At 45.3% G+C, this 25,947-nt stretch overlaps 1 protein-coding gene across 2 annotated transcripts in view; it reads left to right on the top strand.

Moving 5' to 3' along the window:
- The window catches only part of CYFIP1 (cytoplasmic FMR1 interacting protein 1), a 101,361-nt gene that overhangs the window by 15,236 nt on the left and 60,178 nt on the right, over positions 1-25,947 (top strand). For both annotated transcript variants that reach the window (XM_061135414.1, XM_061135413.1), the window contains exons 2-8: positions 15,579-15,701; positions 15,777-15,866; positions 16,500-16,577; positions 16,750-16,851; positions 17,696-17,877; positions 21,702-21,798; positions 21,895-22,023. In XM_061135414.1, coding sequence (XP_060991397.1) covers positions 15,585-15,701; positions 15,777-15,866; positions 16,500-16,577; positions 16,750-16,851; positions 17,696-17,877; positions 21,702-21,798; positions 21,895-22,023 — 795 coding nt within the window. In that variant the 5' untranslated portion in view covers positions 15,579-15,584. The remainder of the gene's footprint in view (positions 1-15,578; positions 15,702-15,776; positions 15,867-16,499; positions 16,578-16,749; positions 16,852-17,695; positions 17,878-21,701; positions 21,799-21,894; positions 22,024-25,947) is intronic.

The raw sequence follows: 25,947 nt of genomic DNA, 5'->3' as shown, positions 1-25,947 counted from the left end.
ACCTCAGATATGCAGATGACACCACCCTTATGGCAGAGAGTGAAGAGGAACTAAAGAGCCTCTTGATGAAACTGAAAGAGGAAAGTGAAAAAGCTGGCTTAAAACAACATTCAGGAAACTAAGATCATGGCATCTGGTCCCATCACTTCCTGGCAAATAGATGGGGAAACAATGGAAACACTGACAGACTTTATTTTCTTGGGCTCTAAAATCACTGAAGATGGTGACTGCAGCCATGAAATTAAAAGATGCTTACTCCTTGGAAGAAAAGGTATGACCAACCTAGACAGCATATTAAGAAGCAGAGACATTACTTTGCCAATAAATGTCCGTCTAGTCAAAGCTATGGTTTTTCCAGTAGTCATGTATAGATGTGTGAGTTGGACTATAAAGAAAGCTGAGCGCCGAAGAATTGTTGCTTTTAAACTGTGGTGTTGGAGAAGACTCTTGTGAGCCTCTTGGACTGCAAGGAGATCAAACCAGTCAACCCCAAAGGAAATCAGTCCTGAATATTCATTGGAAGGACTGATGCTGGAGCTCCAATACTTTGGCCACCTGATGCTGGGAAAGATTGAAGGCAGAATGAGAAGGAGACGAGAGAGGATAAGATGGTTGGATGGCATCACCAACTCGATGGACATGAGTTTGAGGAAGCTCTGGGAGTTGGTGATAGACAGGGAAGCCTGGCATGCTGCAGTCCAATGGGTTCCAAAGAGTCGGACATGATTGAGCGACTGAACTGAACTGTGTGCAAATGTATAGCCCGATTTGGGTCACAGCAGTGAGGAGTCACTCTACAGGTGTTTTCAACATTTTTCATTCTTTCCTTTATGTTCACAAGAAGTTTTCGGAGGGATATTCCATGTTTTGCTGTTTTAAAATAAATTCACACTTAAAAAAATTGCAAAAATAAAAATACCTCAATACCTGTGTGTGTTTCCTGAGGGTAAGGATATTCTTTTGCAAACCCACAGAACAATTACCAACTCTGGCCCTTTATAGAAAAAGTTTACTGATCGTGTCCTAGAGAACCCGTTGCATCTATTAGTGTGCAGGAATTTTCCTCACAGTTTACCATAACAAAGACCCTGTTAAGGGAACCTCAGGAGACAGCGCACAGATTGATTCATTCATTCAATGGAATAGTATAAATCTGTCAAAACAGTGCCTCAGAGTAGTATGTGACTGTGTGGATCATTTTAGCAGTAGTGAAGAAAATAAATCAGACAGGTAAGAACAGCATGATACTCTTTTGTAAAGACTGAGTTTTAAGAGTCCTTTTCTGGGGATACTCTTTTGCCCCCTTCTGATGCCTATGTCAGAAACTTTCTCTATCTCCTTTATACTTTAATAAAACTTTATTACACAAAAGCTCTGAGCGATCCAGCCTCATCTCTGGCCCCGGATTGAATTCGTCTCCTCCGGAGGCCAAGAATCCCGCGTCTTATCGTTCAGCAACAACCTTTCATCTTGGGGGCTCGTCCGGGATCCTTCAGGACAAGATGGGCCTGATAATCTATGTGAGTCTACTTCTGCTGACTCCAGAAATCCTGAGTCTGCCGTTTGATCCTCAAGACAATGCCTTCTTGTCCTGGGCTCACTCCTATGCTGCATTCCACAATCGGTCTAACTGCTGGGTCTGCGGAGCACTCCCCTCTTCATCAGTGGAAGGCGTCCCATGGTGGACATCTCCACTTCAAGGAAAGGACTTTCTCCAAGTCTGCAAATACCTTCAACAATCGCATGTGATACCTCTTCTTAAACTGATGACATCTAACAACCTTAAGATGGACTGATGTAACTGTGGACATAATGCGACTTTTCATTTTGATTTTAACTTGGTTTAATGACTATTTTGCCTTACATCTGTAACTGTATAATGGGGTTTTCTAACCGTCTAAAAGCTTTTAATTTTAATTTTAATTTACAAATAGTTGTCTGAGCTCCTATGAGTGCCACAGCCTCCTCCAACTATTACTTGGAGCCCCTGGATCAGACATCCTCACTATGAGGATTAGGAGAATATGTTGCCTCACCAATTTAGGGACAACGCCCCTTGTCAGCTCAGAAGCAGTTATGGAATGAGAATGACGCCCCTTTTCCCTAGGCAACATAATTCTCCTAAAAGAAAAGGGGGGAATGAGAGAGTCATTTCCTAGGCAGGTTGATAAGAAGTCTAGGGGTCCCCAAGGAGAGAAAGGTCTGGAATATTCAAGGAGGAAAAAAGGACAAACTTTTTTACTTTTTTTCCTCTACATTCCTTAGGATTATATAACAATAATGTATCCTGCCTGAGGACAGTCTTTGGATTAAACCCTCTGGCTAATTCTGTTATCTTAAAATGTAAATTATGGGAGTAGGTCTGGTCTTTACAAGGATGTATCCTGCCTGAGGACAATCTTTGGATTAAACCTTCTAGCCAACTCTGTTATCTTAAAATGTAAATTATGGGAGTGGGTCTGGTGAGGTCTTTGCAACCTCCAGACATTCTTTGGATTCATTGGAGAGTATATAACTCCATTGCTAACACTAGCAAAGGGGGTACTCTTTTGCCCCCTTCTGATGCCTGTGTCAGAAGCTTTCTCTATCTCCTTTATACTTTAATAAAACTTTATTACACACACACACAAAAAACAAAAACAAAAAAAAAGAGTGCTTTTCTGAGAATGTATATAGGTGAAGCGCAGCTTATATACACAAAGGGCAGGGGTTTGTGTCCAGGTAGGCTTTGCTGTCTGTAACAGTCAGGACCCTAGCTTTTGTTGCGGATGGTGGTTCACCTGTCCTTATGCCGTCATTTTAACATAACGAGGTGCGAGTGGGCCAGACTCTAGGAACTGTTTCTCTGAATCTCAGGATTACTTTCAAGTTAAATCTCTGAGATTACTGGCTGTCTCAGAAATGTTTCTCAGATGGGCAATTGTTTGACTTCTGACAGAGGTCAGCAGTTTGCTCAAGTAGGGACTGTGAGTTAGAAACTGCTTCATTCCCTAATGGCATCATGGGGCTGGTCGAGTTCTTCCTACCTGATAAATTTATAACTGAAAGATTCCAAAGGGAAAAGGCTGAGAAGTTGAGAATGGTAAAAATATTTTAAACTGAGTTTTCAAAGAAAAAAGTAAGTGACTTAAGAAGGCAAGTAGTCTGACTGGGAAACATTTTTGTAGCAACTTTCACAGTTTTAATGTCTCTACTATCAGAAGTAGACGTATAGTGAGTACCTGCCACGTTGATGAGGAAAACACTGAGGTTTCAAAGGACAAAAATAACAAGAAAATAAACCAAACTGGCAAGTCATAGAAGGAAAAAAATGGGTTACTCTATAAAAATTTGTTCAAATTCCTTAATAGGAATAAAAGTAATGCAAATTAAATAAACATTTATTTTATTTTTTTAATATTCCAGTTTTTAGTATTTATTTTTATTTTTAAATTTTTATTGGAGTGTAGTTGATTTACAATGTGTCAGTTTCAGGGATACAGCAAAGTGGATCAGTTATACAGGTACATATATCTACTCTTTTTTTCCTACATTCTTTTCCCCTGTAGGCTGTTAGAGTGTGCTCTACAGCAGCAGGTTCTTATTTATTATCTGTTTTATATATAAGCACATTTAGATAAGGTTCCGCTTATTAAATTGTAAAAATGAAAGTGATGCCTGGATGCTGTCCATGCTGGTATCTTTGGGACGCTATGGGGGTCCTCACCCAAATCCACCTGTAGCTTTTTAAAAACTGAGAAATAATTGACATGCAACATTATATTAATTTCAGGTATACAATATAATGATTTGATATATGTACCTATTGTGAAATGATCACCACAGTACATCTAGTTAACATCTGTTACCTTCATAGTCACAAAAAATTTTTTTTCTTGTGATGAGAACTTTTAAGAATCTATTTTCTTAGCAACCTTCAAATACGCAATGCAGTATTATTAACTCCAGTCACCATGCTATACATTACATCTGCATGACTTGTTTGTTTATTTTTATAGCTAGAGGTTTGTAGCTTTTGACCCCCTTACCCAGTTCTCCCACTCCACACCTCTGGCCACCACCAATCTATTATCTATCTATGAGCTTTGTTTTCAAGATTCCACATGCAAGTAAGATCATAGGGTATTTGTCTTTCTCTAACTAGTTTCACTTACCATCACATATATCTTGGCTACTGTAAATAATACTACAGTGAACATGGGGTACAGATATCTTTTTTTGTTGTCTGTGCTGGGTCTCAGTTGTGGCATATAGGATCTAGTTCTCTGACCAGCGATCAAACTCCGGCCCGCTGCATTGGGAGTGCAGAGTCTTAGTCACTGGACCACCAGGGAAATCCCGATATTAGTGATTTTGTTTCCTTTGGATAAATGGCCGAAAGTAGGATTGATGGATCATCTCCTGCAGCTTTGAAGACAGACATTCATGTGATTTAAGAATCCCCTCTTGGAAGAAGGAGATATATGTATGCTGCTGCTGCTAAGTCGCTTCAGTCGTGTCCGACTCTTCGCGACCCCATGGACTGCAGCCTACCAGGCTCCTCCATCCGTGGGATTCTCCAGGCAAGAGTACTGGAGTGGGGTGCCATTGCCTTCTCCAGGATATATGTATACCTATGGCTAATTCATTTGATGTATGGCAGAAACCGACAAAATATTGTAAAGCAATTATCATTCAATTAAAAAAAAAAAAGAATCCACTCTTGGGGTGTGCTGCCAAGAAAGTCATCTGAAAACACAGACACCCCTTGGTATCCACCAAAGATTGATTCCAGAAACTTCTGTGGATACTGGAATCCACAGATGCTTAAGTCATTTATATAAAATAGAAGTTGTACCGTGAATACAGTCAGTCCTCTGTATCCCAGGTTTTGCGTCTGTGCGTAAGGAGGACTGATTATACTGGACCTTTCTGCCCAGATGTTGTCATCTTAGACTTTTATCTAGAAGGTAAAAATCTGTTATTAATAAAATGGCTCACATGAAGGGAAGGCTCTGGAGGACTGCTGGGTCAGAGTTCCTGGGGAGCATTTATGAGGTTGTGTAAGCAAGGTCGAGCCACCGTCCAGTATGGAGGGATGGCTGGAGCCTGGACAGGAAGCATCCAGGTCCGCGTTTGTGGGGCCGGGCCTTCCCTGTGCTGAGTGGGGATGTCTCTGCACCTGGCAGGCGGGCCCTCAGGCTTGTGTGCAGGCTCGCTCTCCTTTCTGGGGCAGGAAGCCGTCACGGTGGATGGGGAGCCCCCAGCCTGGTTGGAAGTTTGGTGGCACCTCTGGGTGGTGTGACCACCCCCCAGTGCCAGAGACTGCCAAGCATGACTCCATCCTAGAAAGAACATGCTGAGTTGCTACTGGCCTCTTCTCTAATGTCTTAAACATGCACTGGAGTCTATGTAAAAGATGAAAGCCACCACAGTCACAAAGAAGTGGTCAGGCATTGGTGGACCAGAGGGTCCCAGACCATGGAGGAAACCCACCTCCCACTGTCGCAACCTCATCCCGCTGCAGCCAGCTGGCCCCACCGGGCTCACCTATGTGCTTGGTGTACTGGCGCAGCAGCTGCAGAACATTTCCATTTTCCCTCCAAGGACCCACTGGAGGCGGCAGGAGCCATAGAGCTCAGCACGGGGTATCAGTCTGGGCCCGGTGTGGGCGTTGCACGCCGCGAGGACCCTCTTTATCTCAGTAATTGAGACTGAGTCTGTGGAGTCGTACACCCAGCCCCACCTTTTGTTGATTGATTTGTATTTGCCTCAGATTAGTTTTTCATAAAATCTCAGAGGCATCCCAGTTCATAAATGGATAAATGCAGTGCTACTCTCCCTTGCCATCATGGGGTGCCCCGGAATTCCAGGCCACATGGTTTGAAACCCACAGCTGTAGGCATGTAAGCAGGAGAGCCACAGGGTCAGAGTACTACTTGCATAGTTAAAAGGAATTAAAAAGGGGTGTGGCAGGCTTGAGAGTGGCATATGAGTGCTCTAGGTTGGGAAGGGGCCAGTCAGGCTGAGTAGAGCAGCAACAGGAAACCTGGAGAGAAGGCATTCAGGAGGCAGAGAGACCACTGTCTTGAGAAAACTCTCTCCCAGGTCTGCAGACAGAGTATGAAGGCAGGAGAGCAGTGTCAGGACCGAAGGACGGACCGACTCAAGACTCCTCTGGGGGCTCTGTCTTAGCTTCACCTTATTGTGATTTTCAAGCAAACTTGGTTTTTGTTTCTCTGTTGATGCAGTGATTCTTTTGAGGTAATTGCAGAAGAGACCAGTGCTGCTTTTGAGAATGGAAGTTAATATTCTGTGCAACTGAATTTCTTCAATAGTAAAGAAATTTACTATTCTCTTCTTGGGCAGAAGATGATGTTTGTGTTTTAATTATGAAGTTTTTTCCTAGGAATTATAGCAGCCCCATTCTTTTTCCCCATCCTGCTTAATCTGGAAAAAGAAGCTGGAATTGGAAAAACACATTGTTTTAAAATGCAGGATAGAAAGACACAGTTGAATAAAGTATACTTCTCTTCCTCAGATGATTTATTTTACATGTGAACAGACTGCACAAAAGTTTGGATGTAGTTTTCTGGGTAGTACCATTATTTGTATATAGAAGAGGAAGAAAATCAATGAGAAACATTTTGTAGTTTGCTGTGGGTTGGTTATGCTGCACTCTTTGACAAGTAACACACTGTCCAGTTGTAAAGTTTCAGAAGTACAGGTTTGGAGCTGCTGGGGAGACCCTCTTTCCAGCCAGACCACCCTCTTGCCTCAGGTTACATGGGCTTGGAGGGTCATATGGGCACACAGGCAGTGGTGCCCCAAGGCAGGATGTTTCGATGGGCATGAACCATCAGTTCTGCATTTTCTCTCCTGTTGTTTTACCATGTTATGCAACCTTGGCGTCAAGCTGCCTTGGCAGTTCTATTTTAAAGCCTATGCAAAGCACCCGCTCACTGGCTTTCAGCTGGGATGCAGCCTCGCTTATCTTGGTGTCTGACCCTGGGCCCTGTCTGTGCTGGATGCCATCGCTCCCTGCTTCTGGGGCCGGCACAGCCTCCTGCCTGCCCTGCCCTGCCAGTCTGGACCAACGTGGACCGTGGCCCCAGCTGCTTGCCCATGGGTGGGCATCCCGCCCCCCACTCCCGCCAGCGCTTTCTTGTGCCTCATCTGTGGTGTGCGTCTCCTGAGGCCTCTGTCTCAGTCTTGTGCCTGTGTTTTGTCTTGTCTCTGCAGCCCGTGTTCTGGTGGGGAAGTCTGTGCTCCCCGTCACAGTGGCTCATTGACAACACATGCACACTTTTCCCTTTTCTTTTTCATATTTTGGTGCCACCCTTCCCACCAGGTTGAAAACTAGTCTCTCCCCTTTAATTTCAATCAGTGCTTTGCAGCCTAGTCTAAGTGTTCTTTTTAAAAAATGTTGAGTTATATAAGGAAAGATTCGCTGTCTGTTACTACGTTGTCTGTTACTGCCAGCAAACAGAGGAGGCTTCCCTTTCTTCCTGCCCACCAACTCTCATGATGTTCAGAGACAGGGGAAATAGTCAAATCATACTTACTGAACAACACAAGTTCTTTTATCCACTGTTCCTGGTTTTGAAGTGTGTGGTGACTGCTGTGAGTCACAGAAGTCCTTTTAGTGTCTCCCTGTCCCCACCCCCAACACGGCCCGCTCCACCCAACTGCTGGTTGGGCGTTTGGGCTCTTGCTGCCCCTCTCCTGCCCTCGGACCTGGCTGGCTCCTCTACCACTGATATCGTGCTTGTGAAAGTCACTGTGTTGCCCTCTGTCTGCCCCTGTCCCCTGCCCAAGTGCACACAGTGTCTGCTGCTGAGGTCACACTGACTCTGCCCCTGACCCGTGGCTGTGGCTCTGTGCCTTTCTCTGCTCAGCTGTCAGAGTGTGATGACCCCACCTGAAGGGTGACTGAGGATGACCTGTTGAGAAGATGTAGGGTATCTAGGCTGGGGGGCGGACAGTATCGTGTGAGGGTCAGCAGCCAGGGGGTTTCTAGCCTGGCACCAGGAACCTTGCCCTCCTACCTACTTGAGGTTGCTTGCCCCTATTTGGGGTCTCCTGGTCCCACTTGGGGTCATCTGATGCCTACGTGTGGTGGCCACCTGAGGTTCTAGGGCACTTTCATTGGCCCTAGTTCTGGTCGTTCGTAGATTCCAAGTCCAGGTGAGGGACTAGAGGGAGGGTCACTAGCTGGCTCTGCTTGTGAGCCACGCCAGGATTGTCTCAGTGCTGGTCCTGGGAGAGTGGGGTTGGTGCAGCTCCGCGCAGTGGTCCATGTCATGGCAGGAAGGGAGGCAAGATTTTAAACCCTGCCTTGCACAGAGCTGAGCCTGAGTCTAGGTACAAGAAGGTGTGTCTGCCAAGTCAGAAGAGGCCCTTGGGCCCTAGGGGCCGCTCACTCAAGGGCAGGGGGCAGGGAGTGTAGCAGGAGGAAGCAGTGGGTCTCACTGGCTCCAAGTGTTGTAAGGTGTCACAGCACAGCATCCCGTACCTCGGCCTTGCCGGTAATCTTGCCCACTCTCCTCCTCTCAAGCTCATGGGTGTAGGCACACTGTCCAAGTGCTAGGGCCCAGCTGTGGGACCCCAGGACATGCCGATAACTGAATAAGCAGGGTGGGTGGTGGTGCAGTGTGCATGAGGTTTTACCAGCTTGGAGTTCTGGCTCTGCGCTCACTCACCCTACCCATGGGGAAGATACTGAGGAGCTGTCCAGAGCTGGGTGTCCCCTGAGCCCCAGAGCTCCCTGAGTTAGGGACACTCAAACAAAGTGAAATCAGTATGTCTTTTCTTTTTTGGACACATGCAGGATCTTATTTTTCTGACCAGGGAGTGAACTTGCGCCCCCTGCAGTGGAAGGCACAGAGTCTTAACCCCTGGACTGTTAGGGAAGTCCCAGTTGAAATCTTTGTTTTAAAAACTTAAACTTCCAAAATAAATTAGTTAATAGCTTGTTAAAAGACATATTTAAATTCATTTGTATAACTTGGCAAACTATAGGAATCAGAAACAGGGTTGAAAACTGCTGTTGAAAGAAATCAATCAAGGAAGAAAAATACCTGACATATTTAAATTCATTTGTATAACTTGGCAAACTATAGGAATCAGAAACAGGGTTGAAAACTGCTGTTGAAAGAAATCAATCAAGGAAGAAAAATACCTGGCTTTTGTGTTGTGGGAGGACAGAAACCCTGGACAGTATCTGTTTGCTTCGTTGTTTCACCCCCACGGGAAGGAAGGATGCGACAGGTGGGGGGCAGGCTGGTGGTGGGAGGGGTGGGTCACAGACTAGACTGCTGATGCTGGACTTTGAGACCCAGGCCCTGGTGGGTCAGTCAGTCTTTGTTTTGCTCCCAGCAGTCTGCTTTTTGAGCATCAAGTATGTGTGTATCAGGAAAGTGCCAGCATGAGGGTAGTTGTGGTGGCCAGTCCGCACGAGGGGATGGGTACCCTGTCTGGGCAGTTCTACTCTACTCAGTCTTAGCTGTGTTGGTCTGCTCAGACTGTGTGTGTACTAAGTTGCTTCAGTCCTGTCCAACTCTTTGCGACCCTATGGACTATAGCCCGCCAGGCTCTTCTGCCCGTGGGATTCTCCAGGCAAGAGTACTAGAGTGGGATCTTCCTGACCTCGAGGTCAAACCCCCATCTTCTGTGTTGGCAAGCGAGTTTTGTTTTTTGTTTTTTTATTACCACTAGCGCTACCTGAGAAGCCCAACTGGAACAAAACCCATACCCCAGGCAGCTTTCAGTTCAGTTCAGTCGCTCAGTCATGTCTGACTCTTTGTGACCCCATGGACTGCCGCACGCCAAGGCCTCCCTGTCCATCACCAACTCCTGGAGTTTACTCAAACTCACGTGCATTGAGTCGGTGATGCCATCCAACCATCTTATCCTCTGTCGTCCCCTTCTCCTGCCTTCAATTTTTCCCAGCATCAAGGTCTTTTCAAATGAGTCAGTTCTTCACATCAGGTGGCCAAAGTATTGGAGTTTCAGCTGCAACATCAGTCCTTCCAATGAACAACCAGGACTGATTTCCTTTAGGATGGACTGGTTGGATCTCCTTGGAGTGGAAGGGACTCTCAAGAGTCTTCTCCAGCACCACAGTTCAAAGGCATCAATTCTTCAGCACTCAGCTTTCTTTATAGTCCAACTCACATCCATACATGACCACTGGAAAAACCATAGCCTTGATTAGATGGACCTCTGTTGGCAAGCAGCTTAGGCAATAGAGAAGTATTCTCTCCTAGCTCTGGAGGATAGAAGTCTGAGATCAGGGTGTCAGCAGGGCTGGTTCCCTCCAAGGTGCCTCTCCTTGACTTGCAGACGGCCACCTTCTCGCCGTGTTCTCACTTGGCCTTCGCTCTGTGCCTATGGTCATGTGCCATCCTGGTTCCTCTGTGACCAGGCCCCAAGCCGTGGAGGGTATTGAGCTCATTTGAGCTGAGCCAAGGGAGACAGAAATGTAATCGAGCTGTTCAACTGTGAAGTCCTGCATGGCAGCAGGGCAGGTTTTGAGTGTGTTCCAGATGTGTTAGTTTGTTACACTCTTGGGCTTTGGCACTGTGGCTTTTGACAATGCAAAGGCGTGTTAGTCCTTGAGGTGTAGCTGAGGCTCTCTCTCACGGCCGTGCGGTGGGTGGCCAGGCACACAAGGCCCCTGTGTTGTGCTGAGAGGAAACCTCATTGGGCCGAAGGGGGTGAGGCTGGCAAGATTCTGGATTTGGGGTGGCTGGAGCAGGGACAGGGAGCGTGGATTTTATTCCTGGGGCAGTGGGCCACCCCTGACAAGGGAGTGGCCACTAGAAATGGAGAAAAGTAAATGGAATCTTGAGGTGAACTTGTCAGGTGTCAAAGAAAGCGGTGAGATGGAGACTGGGGACTTGAATTCAGAACTGACAGTTCCAGGTTTCCTTAACAGATGAGGCAGACACCTGCTTCTTCTTTGTGGAAGAAGCACAGGCTGGAGAGTCATGGAGGCGCCCATGGCCCTGAAACTGGATGTTTGTAGGGTGTGTTCATGATCAAAAAGCACAGAGAGGAAAATGCAACAATTAGGAAGGAGCCTCTGTGTGTGATAACACAGCCTTGACTGGTAGTTCACACAAAGGTTAAAGCATGCTGTGAAAGAATGTGCAACAACTTCAGTGTTTTTATGGAAGTTGGAAGGGAAAAGCAGCTTACAGAATAACTTATATCATCTTGTTTCTATGAGGGATCAGAGGATTATGGATAATTTCCTTTACTTTTTCTTTATTTTCTGATTTATCTGCAATAAATATTGATAATTTTTTATCCTAATTTTTAATTGCAGTAAAATATGCAGAACATAAAATTTACCATTTTGAACATTCACACTGTTGTGTAACCTTCACCACCATCCATCTCCAGAACATTTCCATCTTCTCAAACTGGATTCTGCCCATTAGACAGTAATTCCCCAGTCTCCTCTTCTCCAACCCCTTGGTAACCACCGTTTTACTTTTTCTCTCTGAGTTTGACTCCTCTCCTATGAGTGGAATTGTGCAGTGTTCTTCCATTTGTGACTGGCTTATTTCGGTTAGCATGACTTTGGCTTCATTTTTGTTGTTGCATGTGTCAGAATTTCCTTCCTTATTAAGACCAAATAACATTCCATTGTATATATAAACCACAGCAAAAAAAATGTCCTTAAACACTGATTTGAAATAAGTTGAACATTTTTCCTAAGTTTGACATTTTTCCTAGGATGTGACCCAAGTGTGTCACAGAGCCTTTCTGCAACTCTCCTGCACCACCTCTTCCATCAGCGGGTGATCGGGCCTGTCCTGGGCAGTGGGTGGGGAGGAAGGGGGTCCCCTGGGCACTAAGCGGAAAGCTCGGGCAGCTGGTCCTGTGGGATTCATGGCTGCTCCTGGGTGGTTGGCCTGCCCCGTGGAGGTGAGAGGTGCAGAGGTAAGGCCAGGCAGCCCCGAGGGCCCACAGGCACCTTGCTGGGCAGCCTGGCTCCTTGGAGGCCATCAGGTTTGAGGTGCCCTGTGTGGGCACCGCTGGGGCCCCTGCCCTGACTCTGCCGGGCAGTGACCGGGAGGAGGACTCGGCTCTGTGCACCCCTGTCCTGGATGTACTCCTTTCTTGAGTGTGTGGAATAGGAAGTTCTGATGACAGAAGGAAGTTGGTAATGAAAGGGAGATTCTTTCATTGCTGTGAAAAGTATCTGCCACATTTAGCATTAACGTGTCTGGTGAGCACCGTGCAGAGTAGGTCTTGGGCTGTTGTCGGGGTGGGGGAGTTCTGTGCAGCGCCAGCAGGACAGGCAGGAGCTTCTGTCCTCCCCGCGCTGCTGGCTGAGCGCGGCCGCTGTCTCCAGGGTGGAGCTGCTTCTCCTTTCGGGGCTGTGGGCCTCTGCCTGGTGTGACCCTCTCTTGTGGTGCACTCACACTGAGCGTGGCTGCTCCCTTTCTGAGTGGTCTTCCGTCGTGCACCCCCTTTATCCCTGGGCATTTCCTGCTCTGAAGCCAGCTTTCTCTGCTGCTTGAGCAGTCCAGCTTCCTTCTGACTAGCCTTGCGTGGTTTCTCTTTTCCCCATTTACTATCAGCTACCTATGTCATTATGTTTGAAATGAGTTTCTTATAGCTGACATATGCTTGGGTCAGGAGTTTTTAAATCCATTCTGACAATCTCTGTCTTTAATTGATGTATTGCAACTTACTTTGATAAATCTAATTATTGATATGTTTGGGTTTAGGTCCACATTTTATTTTTTAACTCCTCTTAGATCCCTCCCTCTCCTTCTCTCTCATTTTGGCTTATCAACAATGGAAATTTATTTCTCACAAATTATTGTTCTCTAGGTCATGAACCACTTTGCTCAGGCTATTTTTAAGCTGTTTTTTCATTGTCTTTATTTTTCAGCAGTGTGACTGTGATATGTCTGGGTAGGGATTTCATTAGGTTTGTCCTGTTTGGGGTCTGCTGAGCTTCTTGAATCGGTAGACACATTTGCAAAGTTTTCAGTCCTGTTTTCAACTGTTTATCCAACTCAGACACTTTGTTCTTGTTCTTGTATTTTTATGAGACAGTGTGCGATGTTTTTCTCTTGTTCCAGAGGTCCTCAAGGTTCTTCATTTTTTTCAGTCTTTTTTTCCCCTCTGTCATTCAAATTAGCTTGTTTCTGTTGCTCTGTCTTCAAATTCACTGAATCTTTCCTCTGCTTTTAAGCTCGTGTGGGGAGTTCATTACATTTCAGTATTGTACTTTTTTAATGTATTTTTAATTGGAGGGTAATTGCTTTGCAGTGTTGCATTGGTTTCTGGAATACAAGATCATGAATCAGCCATGGGTGTAGTACGTGCCTTCCTACTTGAGCTGCCACCCTTCCACCCCATCCCACCTCTCTTAAGTCATCGCAGAGCACCCCGCTGAGCTTGCCGCTAGCTCTCTCTACACGTGGTAGTGTTCACATGGCAGTGCTCTTCTGAGTTTGTTCCACCCCGTCCTTCCCCTCTATGTCCGTACATCTATCCTCTACGTCTGTGTCTCTATTCTTGCCCTCCAAATAGGTTCATCAGTAGCATTTTTCTAGATTTCATTTATATGTGTTAATATGTGATAATTTGTTTTCTGACTTACTTCACTCTGTATTATAGGTTCTAGGCTCATCTCCCTCGGTTCAACTGATTCACATTTGTTCCTTTTTATGGCTGAGTAATATTCCATTGTGTATATGTAGCATGGCTTCATCTATTGATGGATGTCTGCGATACTTGCATGTCCTGGCTATTGTAAATGCTGCTGCTGTGAACATTGGGGTACAGATGTCTTTTTTAAATTATGATTTTTTCAGGGTATATGCCCAGTAGTGGGATTGCTTCGTCATGTAGTAGTTTTATTCCTAGTTTTTTAAGGACTCTGCATATGCTTTTTCACAGTAGCTGTATCAATTTACATTCCCACCAACAGTGTAACCGAGTTCCCTTTTCTCCACATTCTCTCCAGCATTTATTGTTTGTAGATTTTTTTGATGATGTATTTTTTAGTTCTAAATTTCCATTCGGTTATTTATTTATTTATTTGTGACTTTCAGTTTTTTTGTTCAGTTGAGGAGTGCCATGTTTGTTTAGAGCATTTTTACAGTAGGTACTTTAAGTCTGGTAGATAATTGTAGCATCTGTATTATTTTGGCATTGCTATCTGTGGCTCCTCTTTTCCCGTCGGAGCTAAGACATTACTGGTTCTTTACTGAGTAGTTGGGATTGCAGCTGGACATTTTGGATATTATAGTATGAGACTCTGGGTCTTGTTGAAAGCCTAGGAAATGTTGCTGTTTTTATTTTAGCTGGCAAACAACCTGCTTTGATTTAGGCGGCCGTTCTGACCTGTCCTCTCTGGACTGTGGTGCAATGTCACTCCTGTCTTTGGAGCTCAGCAGTGCTTTTTGGATCTGTCCTGTGTGTGTCTCCTGTAGCCGTCTGGGACCTGGCTGTGGTCTCAGGGCTTGGGATATGAGGACCAGATCCACGCATGTGCAGCTTGAGGGGGAGCCTGATGACGTTTCTGACCAGCTTTGTGGGCTTGCTCTTCCAAGCTTCTTCCTCTCCATATTGTCCCTGGGGCTTTCCAGTGCCCTGGGCTTCCCTTTTTGGTTCTCTGACCAGCGTGCTGAGGCTTGGAAATCTGCCTCGCCACACACTTCCGCACCCATGCCTGTCTGGTTCCCGGTGCCAAGTGGAGCAGCTGGGTACCTCTTCCTTTTCTTGCAGTGTTCTTTCCCAGCCTGCCTGCTGTTATTTCCAGTCTCAGAATGAACACAGCTGTCCATGTAGCTGCCCCACGTATCCTGCTGGGGTCAGGGCTGCTTCACATGTCCGTCTAGAGTTAAAGTTGCTCCCTGAGTCCCATCCAGGATCACAGCAACATTCAGCGGGAGGCAAGCCAGAGTTTGTTGACTCCTCCCTCCTGGAGCCAGCATAGATTTATCAGATTAAATCCGTCTGCTTTTCTGTGCTTCTGTGTGGCAGTCACAGAGTTCAGGCTCTCAGTCCTCTGCCAGTAGCCCTCTCCCTCTTTTCTTTCCGTAGCCATAGGCCCTCACCTTATTGGGCCCTGCAGGCTGTCCTGTATTCTTGGAGTCAGGGCACTGGCTTTGTGAGTCTTCATCCCAAGCGTGTGGCCCCGCTTGGAGGACCTGCCTGGGAAGCGTCATCGGTTGGAAGCACTTTTGCCCATCCAAGGCTGTGCTGGCCTCCTTAGGACAGACGTAGTCCTGGAGGAACTCCTTCCTGCCCCCAGCTCAGTGAAGGGGTTGTCAGACCCTCTCAGAGAGCCCTCCAGGATGATGGCGCTGAGGTGGGAGGGTGGCAGGGAGCCCTGGCACGTGTGTTGGCCCTTGTGGCCTGTACCACGACATGCAGCAGCTGTGTTGTGACTCCCCTGCTGATGAGGCCCAAGAGAGATGCCAGGCCCCAGGGACAGTCTGAGATGCCTCTGCCACCCCCAGCTCCCTAAGGAGAAGGCCCAGGGAAGCAGGACCCTAAGTACCCGCCCTGGAGGGACTGTCATGCCCTTCCTCACAGTGCAGGGGCTTTGTGTTTGGTCCTAGGCCAGGATGGCAGCCCAGGTGACGCTGGAGGACGCACTGTCCAACGTGGACCTCTTGGAAGAGCTGCCTCTGCCTGACCAGCAGCCCTGCATTGAGCCCCCACCGTCCTCACTGCTCTATCAGGTGGGTGCTGGGCAGCTGCAGGACACGAGGCCTGTGATGCCGACCTCCATGTGATGGTTTTCTTTTTCCTTCCAGCCAAATTTCAACACTAATTTTGAAGACAGAAATGCATTTGTTACCGGCATCGCAAGATACATTGAACAAGCAACCGTCCACTCTAGCATGGTAACTACATGGCTTCCTCAGTGGGAGGCCAGGGGTTGACACATCTGAATGGCAAATGCCTTTTGTGTGTGTGTGTGTGTTATTCTGTTACTAAGAACAGTACATGCTCTTTCTGAACAGCTGGCTTCTGTGGCCCAGAGAAAACCTTTGTCACATCAGCCAGTGCACTCTCCTTCGCTTATACTTGTGCTCAAGCATACCAGGCACACACCCGTATGGGATTTAGATTGCAGAAATGAATTGCATTGTTGTTATAATTATGTATGTTAAAGATTTAATGAACATTTTGGTATGTCATTAAATTACACCAGATGAAGTAATTTTTAATAGCTGTCTAGTCCATTTTATAAATGTTCAAAATTTAACTATTTTTGTGTGTTTACTTAGTTTGCCTTGCTTTCTTATAGTAAGAAGTTCAATGATGAATATCTTCCTAAATACATAATTATTCTCCCTGGCTAGAATTGTACAAGTGAAGTTATTAGATCAAATCCTGTGAGCATTTTAACGCATCTTAAACGTATTTTCAGACTGTAGTCAGCCTCCTGGCCTCTCCCTCTGGTTTATGGCTGTATATGTTAGCAGTTTGTGATTGTTCTGCTTGCCTTTGATTTGCCCGGTGTACCCTTGCAGAATGAGATGCTGGAGGAAGGCCAAGAATACGCTGTCATGCTCTACACCTGGAGAAGCTGCTCTCGGGCCATCCCACAGGTGCCGTCCCAGCCAGACCCCGCCCCATCCCCACTGGCCACGCCCCACTCCAGACAGACCGGGCCTCAGCCCTGCCCGTCACGCCACACCCCGCCTCTGATCCGCCCTCCTCCAGCAGCTCCTCACATTCTCTGGGCTGAAACCTGTCTCTGTCATGCTCGTTTACTTCCAGGTGAAATGTAACGAACAGCCTAACAGAGTTGAAATTTATGAGAAAACCGTGGAGGTCCTTGAGCCTGAGGTCACAAAACTGATGAATTTTATGTACTTCCAGGTAAAACGGTGAAATGATCCCAGGGGTTTAGTGCAGGGGAGTGGGACGCTGGCACCGTGTACTAACTAAACAAACTGCACGTAAATTCAGATGCTCACAACAGCTTTGAGACCAAAGGGAACTAAACCTTTGGCAGGCTAAAGCTTGACTGGCTGTTTCAAAGTTAAATGCTGCTTTTGTGTTTCACTTCTCTTCTTCCCTTGGGAGAGGATTTGTGTTTCCTGTATGAAGACTGCTTTCTATCAGTGTGCTTGCACTTTTGATTCATCTGGTTTTCACATGTTTTCATCCCATTGTCTGCTCTGGTGGGCTTAACCCTGGTTTTGACTCCTTCTGGCCCTTGGGTTAGGCAGGGTGGCCACAGGAGGGACTTTCGGGATTTTTAAAGACATGTTTTAGAAATGTGTGTGAGTTTTTTTATTATAGATTCCTTTAGCAAACAGAGAAGATACAACTCCTTAGGTGATGAGGTTTTGTTTTATCTTAAAAAATTGTCAAGTGGAAATCCTCCCACTCCTTTTTTCAACTCTGAAAGCGAAAGCAATCTGCTTTACAGATGTTCTTTTGCAGCATTTTGCTCAGGACCTTTGCTGGAATAGTCAACAAAATTCTTTTACTTTGGGGACATAGTTGGTAAAGTGCAAAATCAATGATGATTGTTACAGAGCAAAGACACATGGAAATCACTTTCTAGAAAATGTCTCTTTACCTGAGCTGTAAATACACACCTGTTGGTTGGGCATTTCATCAGAGAGCCATGTGAGTCTGGACCCTGTGCTTGGAGCTGGGTCTGGGGTGGGCCTGTCCCTGAAGGCAGTGTATTTGTCCTGCTTTGTCTGCACAGAGAAACGCCATTGAGCGTTTTTGTGGGGAGGTGAGGCGCCTCTGCCACGCGGAGAGAAGGAAGGACTTCGTGTCCGAAGCCTACCTGATCACCCTGGGCAAGTTCATCAACATGTTTGCTGTGCTGGACGAGCTGAAGAACATGAAGTGCAGTGTGAAGAACGACCACTCGGCCTACAAGAGGTGAGCGCGCCTGGGCCTCACTCCTGGGCTCCCGGGCACCCCTGCCTGGTGGCTGCGGCACCTACCAGGGCCATTCTTCGGCCTGAGACAGATCACGAGCCCTGCGAAGCATTCTTTTTTTTTTTTTTTATTAGTTGGAGGCTAATTACTTCACAACATTTCAGTGGGTTTTGTCATACATTGATATGAATCAGCCATAGAGTTACACGTATTCCCCATCCCGATTCCCTCTCCCACCTCCCTCTCCACCCGATTCCTCTGGGTCTTCCCAGTGCACCAGGCCCAAGCACTTGTCTCATGCATCCCACCTGGGCCTGCGAAGCATTCTTGTAGCCTGTGTGTGGATGGGCTCTGGGCTCCCATCACCCTAGAGGACAGTGTGCTGCCGTGAGCCTGCGTGTCTGGTCTCGGAGGGCACGTCACAGCAGTGTGTCTGTAAGACTGAGCGTGTTGGTGGCAGGTCGAGCAGAGCAGCTGCCCTGTAACCAACTCTCTAGAGAAAGTCTGTGCCCTAGACTGTTAAAACAAGTTGGCTGGAGTGAGATGCTGACTTCTGTTTCCTTTGTTAGACAATGAATCTTAGCCATACAGTTGAATTAGAAGAGATTTACTTTGCATCTGAATAGGCTGTGGTTTCATTTGTAGAGAAAGAAAAGTAATTTTTCCTGTGCCCTTCTAGGTTCTTGCCTGAGAACCGCCCTTAAAAAAGCAGAAATTAAGAGCAAAACAAATTTAATTTAATAAATATGTGGAAGGGGGGGGGGTCCCAAGATATGAGACCCAAAGAAGTAACCTTTTAAACAAAGAAAAAGTAACCTGTGAAGAATTGATAAGACAGAGAAGTTTGAGTTGGCGTGGTCAGTGAGTGAGGAGGTAGGAAGGTTGTTCACACAGCCTCTGGTGATGAGGATGCCTCCTGACCTCCTGGTACAAGGAGGTTACCTTTCATGTGAAAGGTTTGTTTCCCGCTTTCAGGGCCACAGAGAAGGTCAGAATGTACTTGCAACTGTTTAAGTAACTAATTCAGAATAAATCAGTATGCCACAGTGGCATATTTAGGGGCAGCCTACCCTGAACCGTAATACACATCTAAAATCATGCAACCATTGCTGTGTCTTTAAAATGAAGTTAACTTGAGATGCAGCACGAAACAGATCTGAGCTTGGGTCAGCAGTGGGGGTGGAGCTAGATCTCCCAGACTTCAAGCCTTGTTCGTGTGAAATAAGTTCAGGTGTTCCGTTCATTACAAGAGTCGGCTCTGCATGCAAGTGTAGATCTTCAGAATGACAACATCTTTTGAATTGTCCTGTTAACTCCTCTCCAGTAGGAGAGTCTGGAGTTGTCTCCATTTGATGCCAGTATTCGGGGATTTCAAGTGTGTGGGACTCTTGGTGGAGCATGGGGCTTCTGAGCTTCCCAGTCCAGGAGGACAGCTTCTGCTCCTGATGGCACAAATCCCTTGTTGCATGATTTTGATCAGCTTTCTTAGCCTTTCTGACTCTATCAGAGACATGGGGAGGTAGACAGCACCAGTGGTTTTTCATTTTAAAAAGGTTTCTTTTCTCTTTCTCAGCAGTAGCACCTTTATTTCAAAGCCCAATCTGGAAAACAGTTTAACGATGGGACTGCTCTGTGGAAGGCCATTGGAGGGCCCCTGGGCACCCCCTTCAGAAGTTGCCCACCATCTTTGCCACCCCCCAGGCTCCCCTGAGCGCAGAAGAGGGCTGAGGCACCCCTCATCCTTCCAGCATCCTCTTGCTATGATCTCTGTTATGGACCCTCTGTTGGTTCACTTTCCCAGACAATAACCCTTACTCATCCCCAGCCCTCACACCCACAGTCAACATTCAAAACCCTTTTTATTAAAAAAAAAAAAAAAAAAAATCAAAAAACACTTTATTTGCACCTAGCTGGTAGTTACAGTTTCTTCTAAGTTCCAGATAACCCATATTGTCATGGTGAGGCTTAAGGAAAATAAAAACTGGTATTTTTGGTCCTTTGCTTAATTTCCATTCTTGCAGCTTCAACAATCACTCAAGTCAATAAAGTGAACACTATACATTCTTTAAAAAAGAATGTAAACTTGCTAGTTAATATTATTTTACTGCATATATTTTTTTTTAAAAAACTGACAGAAATAAGCAAGATTACAGTTTATTTCTCACCTGAAATGTCCTGATGTAGGTGGCCTGCCGCTAAGTGGGTTCTACACCATTCAGGAACCAGGGCTCCTGCTGTCTTTATGTGTTGCCTTGTAGCCCAGAATGGCTACTTGAGCTCCAGGTGTCATCTCTGCCTTCAGGTCAGCAGGAAGGAAGGAGAGTTGAGGGCCCCACAATGTCTCTTATCATTAAACTTTCAAGCGCCTTACAAAGTTTTGCATTATATCTCATGGCTGAGCAGTTGATCCCTGGTGGAGATGAGGCACACTGCTGCACTGTAGAAACTCAGGGTTTATTTTGAAGCAGGAAGGAAAGGAAATGACAGTTGGGGTAGGTTACTAGTCTTTGTCATGAAAGCTTTTCTTTAGTAAAACTGTGCAACTTTAGGTTGCACAGACAGGTCCTGAACTTGTTGGGGGAGCCCTAGATGTGCAGAGTCTTATGTGCTTTCATACTGCGTGGTAAAAACTAGAGACTCAGCACGTGTTGTGCAGGATCGTTGGACCTCAGTGTCCAGGTCCTTCTGTGTCCACCGTTCGCTTGTCAGCCTGCGAGGAGGTCATATAGGTCTTGTTTTTCAGATAATTCAGGGGGTATGTATTGATTTATAAGAAGAAGTGTGTGTTCATCCTCATTTCTGACACAACCCCTAAAACCCTTGGAATTTCCTGTGATGAAAGCAATAAAGTTTCTTTTGTTATGTTAGTGTGATTTTGGAAAGCCCCTAGGTACCCTCAGGATGGGGCTGGTCACCAGAGGAATCAGCCCTGGGACTGGAGGGTTGAAACTTTTAGTCCTACCCTCCTGACCTCAGGGGAGAGAGGGGTTAGAGGTTGAACCCACTGCCAACATCCAGTAATCTAATCAAACACGTTTATGTGAGGAATCTTCCATTAAAGACCCAAAGGACAGGGTTCAGAGAGCTTCCAGGTTGGTGAACATGTGGAAGTTTGGTGGAGTGGTGATTGCCGAGGTCATGGAAGCCCCCATTCTTTCCCATACATTGCACTACTCATGGGGTCTGATGCTGTCTTCCCGCAGTGTCAGAACTGAGTTCATTGCAGGCCATCCAGCTGGTGTTAGACTGTTGCTTGATGGTGTGGGAAAACCCACTCCTCATGTTAGACTTGGTACCAGATCTTTAGGTTTGTCCAAGATGGAGCTGCAAATTGGTGGTGGAATCAGGATTTTGTCTCAGACCTTTGGCACAGAACTGTGTGTGGGGTGGTCCCTGACTGGTGGGAGGTCTGGCTGCCCCTAAGTTTCTCAACAGAGAACCTAAACGGTGCTGGCCATCTGTGTCTCTCAGCAATGGAATCACGAGGGAGTGTCAGCCTTTTTCAGACTTGGGGATGGAGCCAACGTGAGAGGCCATTGTCTCGGTGCCCCTTAGGAGAACCTGTGAGTGGTGCTCCACATCTCTGAGGAGGTCCTTCAGCTACGGACGGTGGGGTCATGAGCTGTCCACATTGCAGAGAGACTCACCTGGAGTTCAGGGGAGAAGCTGGAGGAGGCTGAAATTGAAACCAGCATCTGTGAGGCACATTTCTGCAGATAACTGTAGCAGTAGTAAAGTAATTTTGATTTTCCCAGGCTGTTTTTTTTTTTTTAATATCATTAAGCATGTTGGTTGATTAACCCTTTTTTCCCCCTCTTTTATAGGGCTGCTCAGTTTTTACGTAAAATGGCAGATCCACAGTCCATCCAGGAATCACAGAATCTATCCATGTTCCTGGCCAACCACAACAAGATCACACAAGTAACTCACACTTGCCACTCTGGCTGATGGGGCACATTGCTAGGGGGCGGAGGGGCAGAGAGTGGTCAGTGACATAGATCTCACTCTGTGTTTCAGTCTCTGCAGCAGCAGCTTGAAGTGATTTCTGGTTATGAAGAGCTCCTAGCAGACATTGTGAATCTCTGTGTGGATTACTATGAGAATAGAATGTACCTGACGCCCAGTGAGAAACACATGCTTCTCAAGGTATGTGTGTTGAGGGAAGACTACCAACAGCACCATGAGAAAGGGGCAGTCTTCTTTCCATGAATGGGCTGAACTTTATGATTGTTGCCAACCTTTTCTCTCATGCTTGTGTGTGTGTGTGTGTGTGTGTGTACATATAGCATCTTCCACCCTGCATGCAGTTTGCACTACAAATCCTTGACATATTCGCATGAGTGTGTCCCAAACTTGAGCCCAATGCCAGGTAGGTCTTATGCCCATCCCTGGAGAAGGTGCTTGTAGATAAGGAAGTTTTGGTCAAGGACTTTTCTCAGCATAAAGCTTCTTGTAGCAGAGATTGTGCCAGATTTTACTTGGCAGGGGTGTAGTTCCTAGAAATTTAGTATACTGTGTCACCATGATTGGGCTTCCCAGGTTATTCTAGTGGTAAAGAACCCGCCTGCCTGTGCAGGAGCGTAAGAGACGTGGGTTTGATCCCTGGGTTGGGAAGAGCCCGTGGAGGAGGGCATGGCAACCCACTCCAGTATTCTTGTCTGGAGAATCTCATGAATAGAGGAACCTGGCACGCTACAGTAATCCATAGCATTGCAGAGTTGGACATGACTGAAACGACTTAGCATACAGGCACGTCACCATGATTGTAGTAGACTTTTGTTGTTCAAGAATCATGCCATTTAACATATTCCTCATTATTGCTCTGTTTCAAATTGGGGAGGTTTTCAATGATGTTTCTCATTGGGAAAATGAGAATCTGGTTTTTTTTTTAAATCAAATGAAAGTTTAATAATGTGTACATTGGAGAGAACCCAGGAAAACTGAGTAGCTCTGAGGAGATGGTTCTGCCATTCTCTTCACTCTGCTCTCTACCTTCATAGAGGGCAGCTCTGTGGGACCCTGTGCTGGATGTCCTGCTGGCCCCAAGCAAGTGGGCCCAGCTCCAAGATTTCTTCCATGTAGGAGAACAGCATGGGGCGGGGGGGGACGGTCAGAGAAAAAGGGCACTGTCAAATGGAGTGCTTTATGATACTGGGAACATTCTGTTTGCACCTATTGGTACAAGAGCCCCCTGGCAATAGGTGCTTTTGGAAATTCACGTTATTATTGCGTTGTGCTTCAGGAGAGGGGGAGCTGATGTGTCTACATGTAAGAGGAAACAAGCGGTGACATAAAATAATCTGCATGTGAAGGGCTAGCTATTAATTTCTGAGGGGCTTTTAAACATACTTTTTACCAAGCCTAGAAATATTAAAGTTACAAAAAGAAAAATCTCATTGGAAAAGACAAGTAAACAGTAAAAGTAGTAGATCAACTTGTAGCAAGGTTAAAAGACAAAAGTAGTAAAATCACCTATATTCATAATAAATAGTTAAGGGATATAGAAAAGATATAAAACATGATTAAAGAAACATTAAGCAGTAGGGGAATAAAAATGCAGAGTTATTAGAATGAGTCCAAACTTAAGAGATTGTAACTTAAAATAATCATATATATACATATATATGGGTTGCTATATATCAACCTCATGATAACCACAACCAAAAATTTATAAACACAAAAAAGAGAAAGAAATCTAAACCTAACACTAAAGATAGTCATCAAATCACAAGGGAAGAGAGCAAAAGAAGGAGAAAGGAATGAATAGAAACTATGAAAAACTCAAGAACTTAACAATGAATAAAATGGCAATAAGCATGTTGTTGTTTAGTTGCTAATTATGTCTGATTCAGTGTGACTCCATGGACTGTGGGCTGCTTCAGTCCATGGGAATTCCCAGATGAAAATACTGGAGTGGGTTGCCATTTCCTTCACCAGGGGATCTTTCTGACACAGAAATTGAACCCATGTCTCCTGTATTGGCAGGCAGATTCTTTACTGCTGAGCCACTAGGGAAGTACCTATCAATAATTAATTTAAATGTGAGTGGATTAAATGCTCCAGTCAAAAATACTCAGTAGCTGAATGGGTTAAAAAATAAGACCCATATGTATGCTGCCTTCAAGAGACTCACTTTAGATCTAAAGACGCATAGACTGAAAGTGAGGGGATGGAAAATGATATTTCATGGAAGTGGAAAGAAAGCTAGGGTGGCAATATTTATATCAGACAAAATAGACTAAAACAAAGACTTAACAGCACAATTCTAAAGAACATGGACAAAATCATGAAACGTGGAAGCTCACTGTGCCTATGATGTCGACAATAATGTCGAAGAAGTATAGAAAAATGATAGAAGAGATGGAGGAACTTCTCAGCGTGTAGACGCAGGGTCAGCCACTCAATGCTGATTCAAAGGAAAGCTAAAAGCCTTTGTGAAGACTGGAGGACGAACCACAGTAAAGACTCAGAGGGTGCATCTTTTAATGCCAGCCATGGCTAGTTTCATCCGTTCAAGGCTAGAGTCAACCTTTACAACATAAAAGCAAGTGGCGAGATAGCTAGTGCAGATAGGGTAGCTGCCTGGGAATTTCCTGAAATGCTTTGAGAAATTATTGATGAAGCTTATATTTACCAGAACAGGTTTGTAATGCGGATGAGACAGGACTGTCCTGGAAGTGGATGCCAGACCAAAGTTACATCAGTAAGGAGGAAAAGTTGATGCCAGGCTATAAAGAAGCAAGTTCAGTTCAGTCGCTAAGTTGTGTCCAACTCTGCAACACCATGGACTGAAGCACGCCAGGCTTCCCTGTCCATCACCGGCTCCTGGAGCCTGCTCAAACTCGTGTCCATTGAGTCAGTGATGCCATCCAACCATCTCATCCCCTGTTGTCCCCTTCTCTTCCTGCTTTCAATCTTTCCCAGCATCAGGGTGTTTGCCAATGAGTCATTTCTTCGCGTCAGGTGGTGAAAGTATTGGAGCTTCAGCTTCTGTGAGACTAGAAATCAACTATAAGGAAAAAAACCCCCCCCAAAAAACACAACCACGTGGAGGCTAAGCAATATGCTGCTAAAGAACTAAGGAGTCTCTAATGAAATCAAAGAAGAAATTTAAAAATACCTGGAGACAAATGAAAACGGAAACACAGTGTTCCATAATCTGTGGGACGTAACAAAAGGAAAGTTTATAGCAATATAAACCTCAGGAGACAAGAAAAATTTCACATAACCAATCTAGCAAACTAGCAAAAGAATAAGCAAAACCCCAAGTTAGTAGAAGGAAATAATAAAGATTGGACTGAAAAATAGATGAAATAGTGACTAAAAATAATAGAAAAGAGTAAAACTAAGAGCTCGCTTTTCAAAAAATAGACACATCAATAAACCTTTAGTTAGACTCCTCAAGAAAAGTAGCAAGAGGGCCCAAATCAATAAAATCAGAGATGAAAAAGAAGTTACAGCCAACACCACAGAAATACAAAGGGTCATAAGAGATTACTATGAACAATTATATGCCAATAAAATGGACAACCTAGAAGAAATGGATGAATTGCTGGAAACATACATTCTACCAAGATGTATCAGGAAGAAACAGAAAATAAATATGAACAGACTGATTACCACTAATGAAATTGAATCAGTAATCAAAAAACTTCCAACAAATGAAAGTCCAGAACCAGATGGCTTTACTGGTGAATTCTACCAGACATTTAAGGAAGAGTTGACAACTATCTTCAAAATATCCCCACCCCCGCCACAGAAAATGAAGACGAAGGAAGGCTTTTGACATTCTGTGAGGCATCATCACTCTGATATCAAACCAGACAAAGATATCACACACACAAAAATTACAGTCCCATATTATGGATGAACATAGATGCAAAAATCCTCAACAAAATATTAGCAAGCCAAATTCAATACATTAAAGAGATCATATACCATGATCAACTGGGATTTATTCCAGGGATGCAAGAATAATTCAATAACTGCAAATCAATTAATGTGATAACACATTAACAAATTGAAAAATAAAAATCATATGACTACCTCAATAGATGTGGGGAAAACTTG

This window comes from Dama dama, chromosome 33 (genome assembly GCF_033118175.1).
Source record: "Dama dama isolate Ldn47 chromosome 33, ASM3311817v1, whole genome shotgun sequence".
In the NCBI taxonomy this organism is placed as follows: Eukaryota; Metazoa; Chordata; class Mammalia; order Artiodactyla; family Cervidae; genus Dama; species Dama dama.
This window is presented reverse-complemented; position numbering and strand designations above follow the sequence as displayed.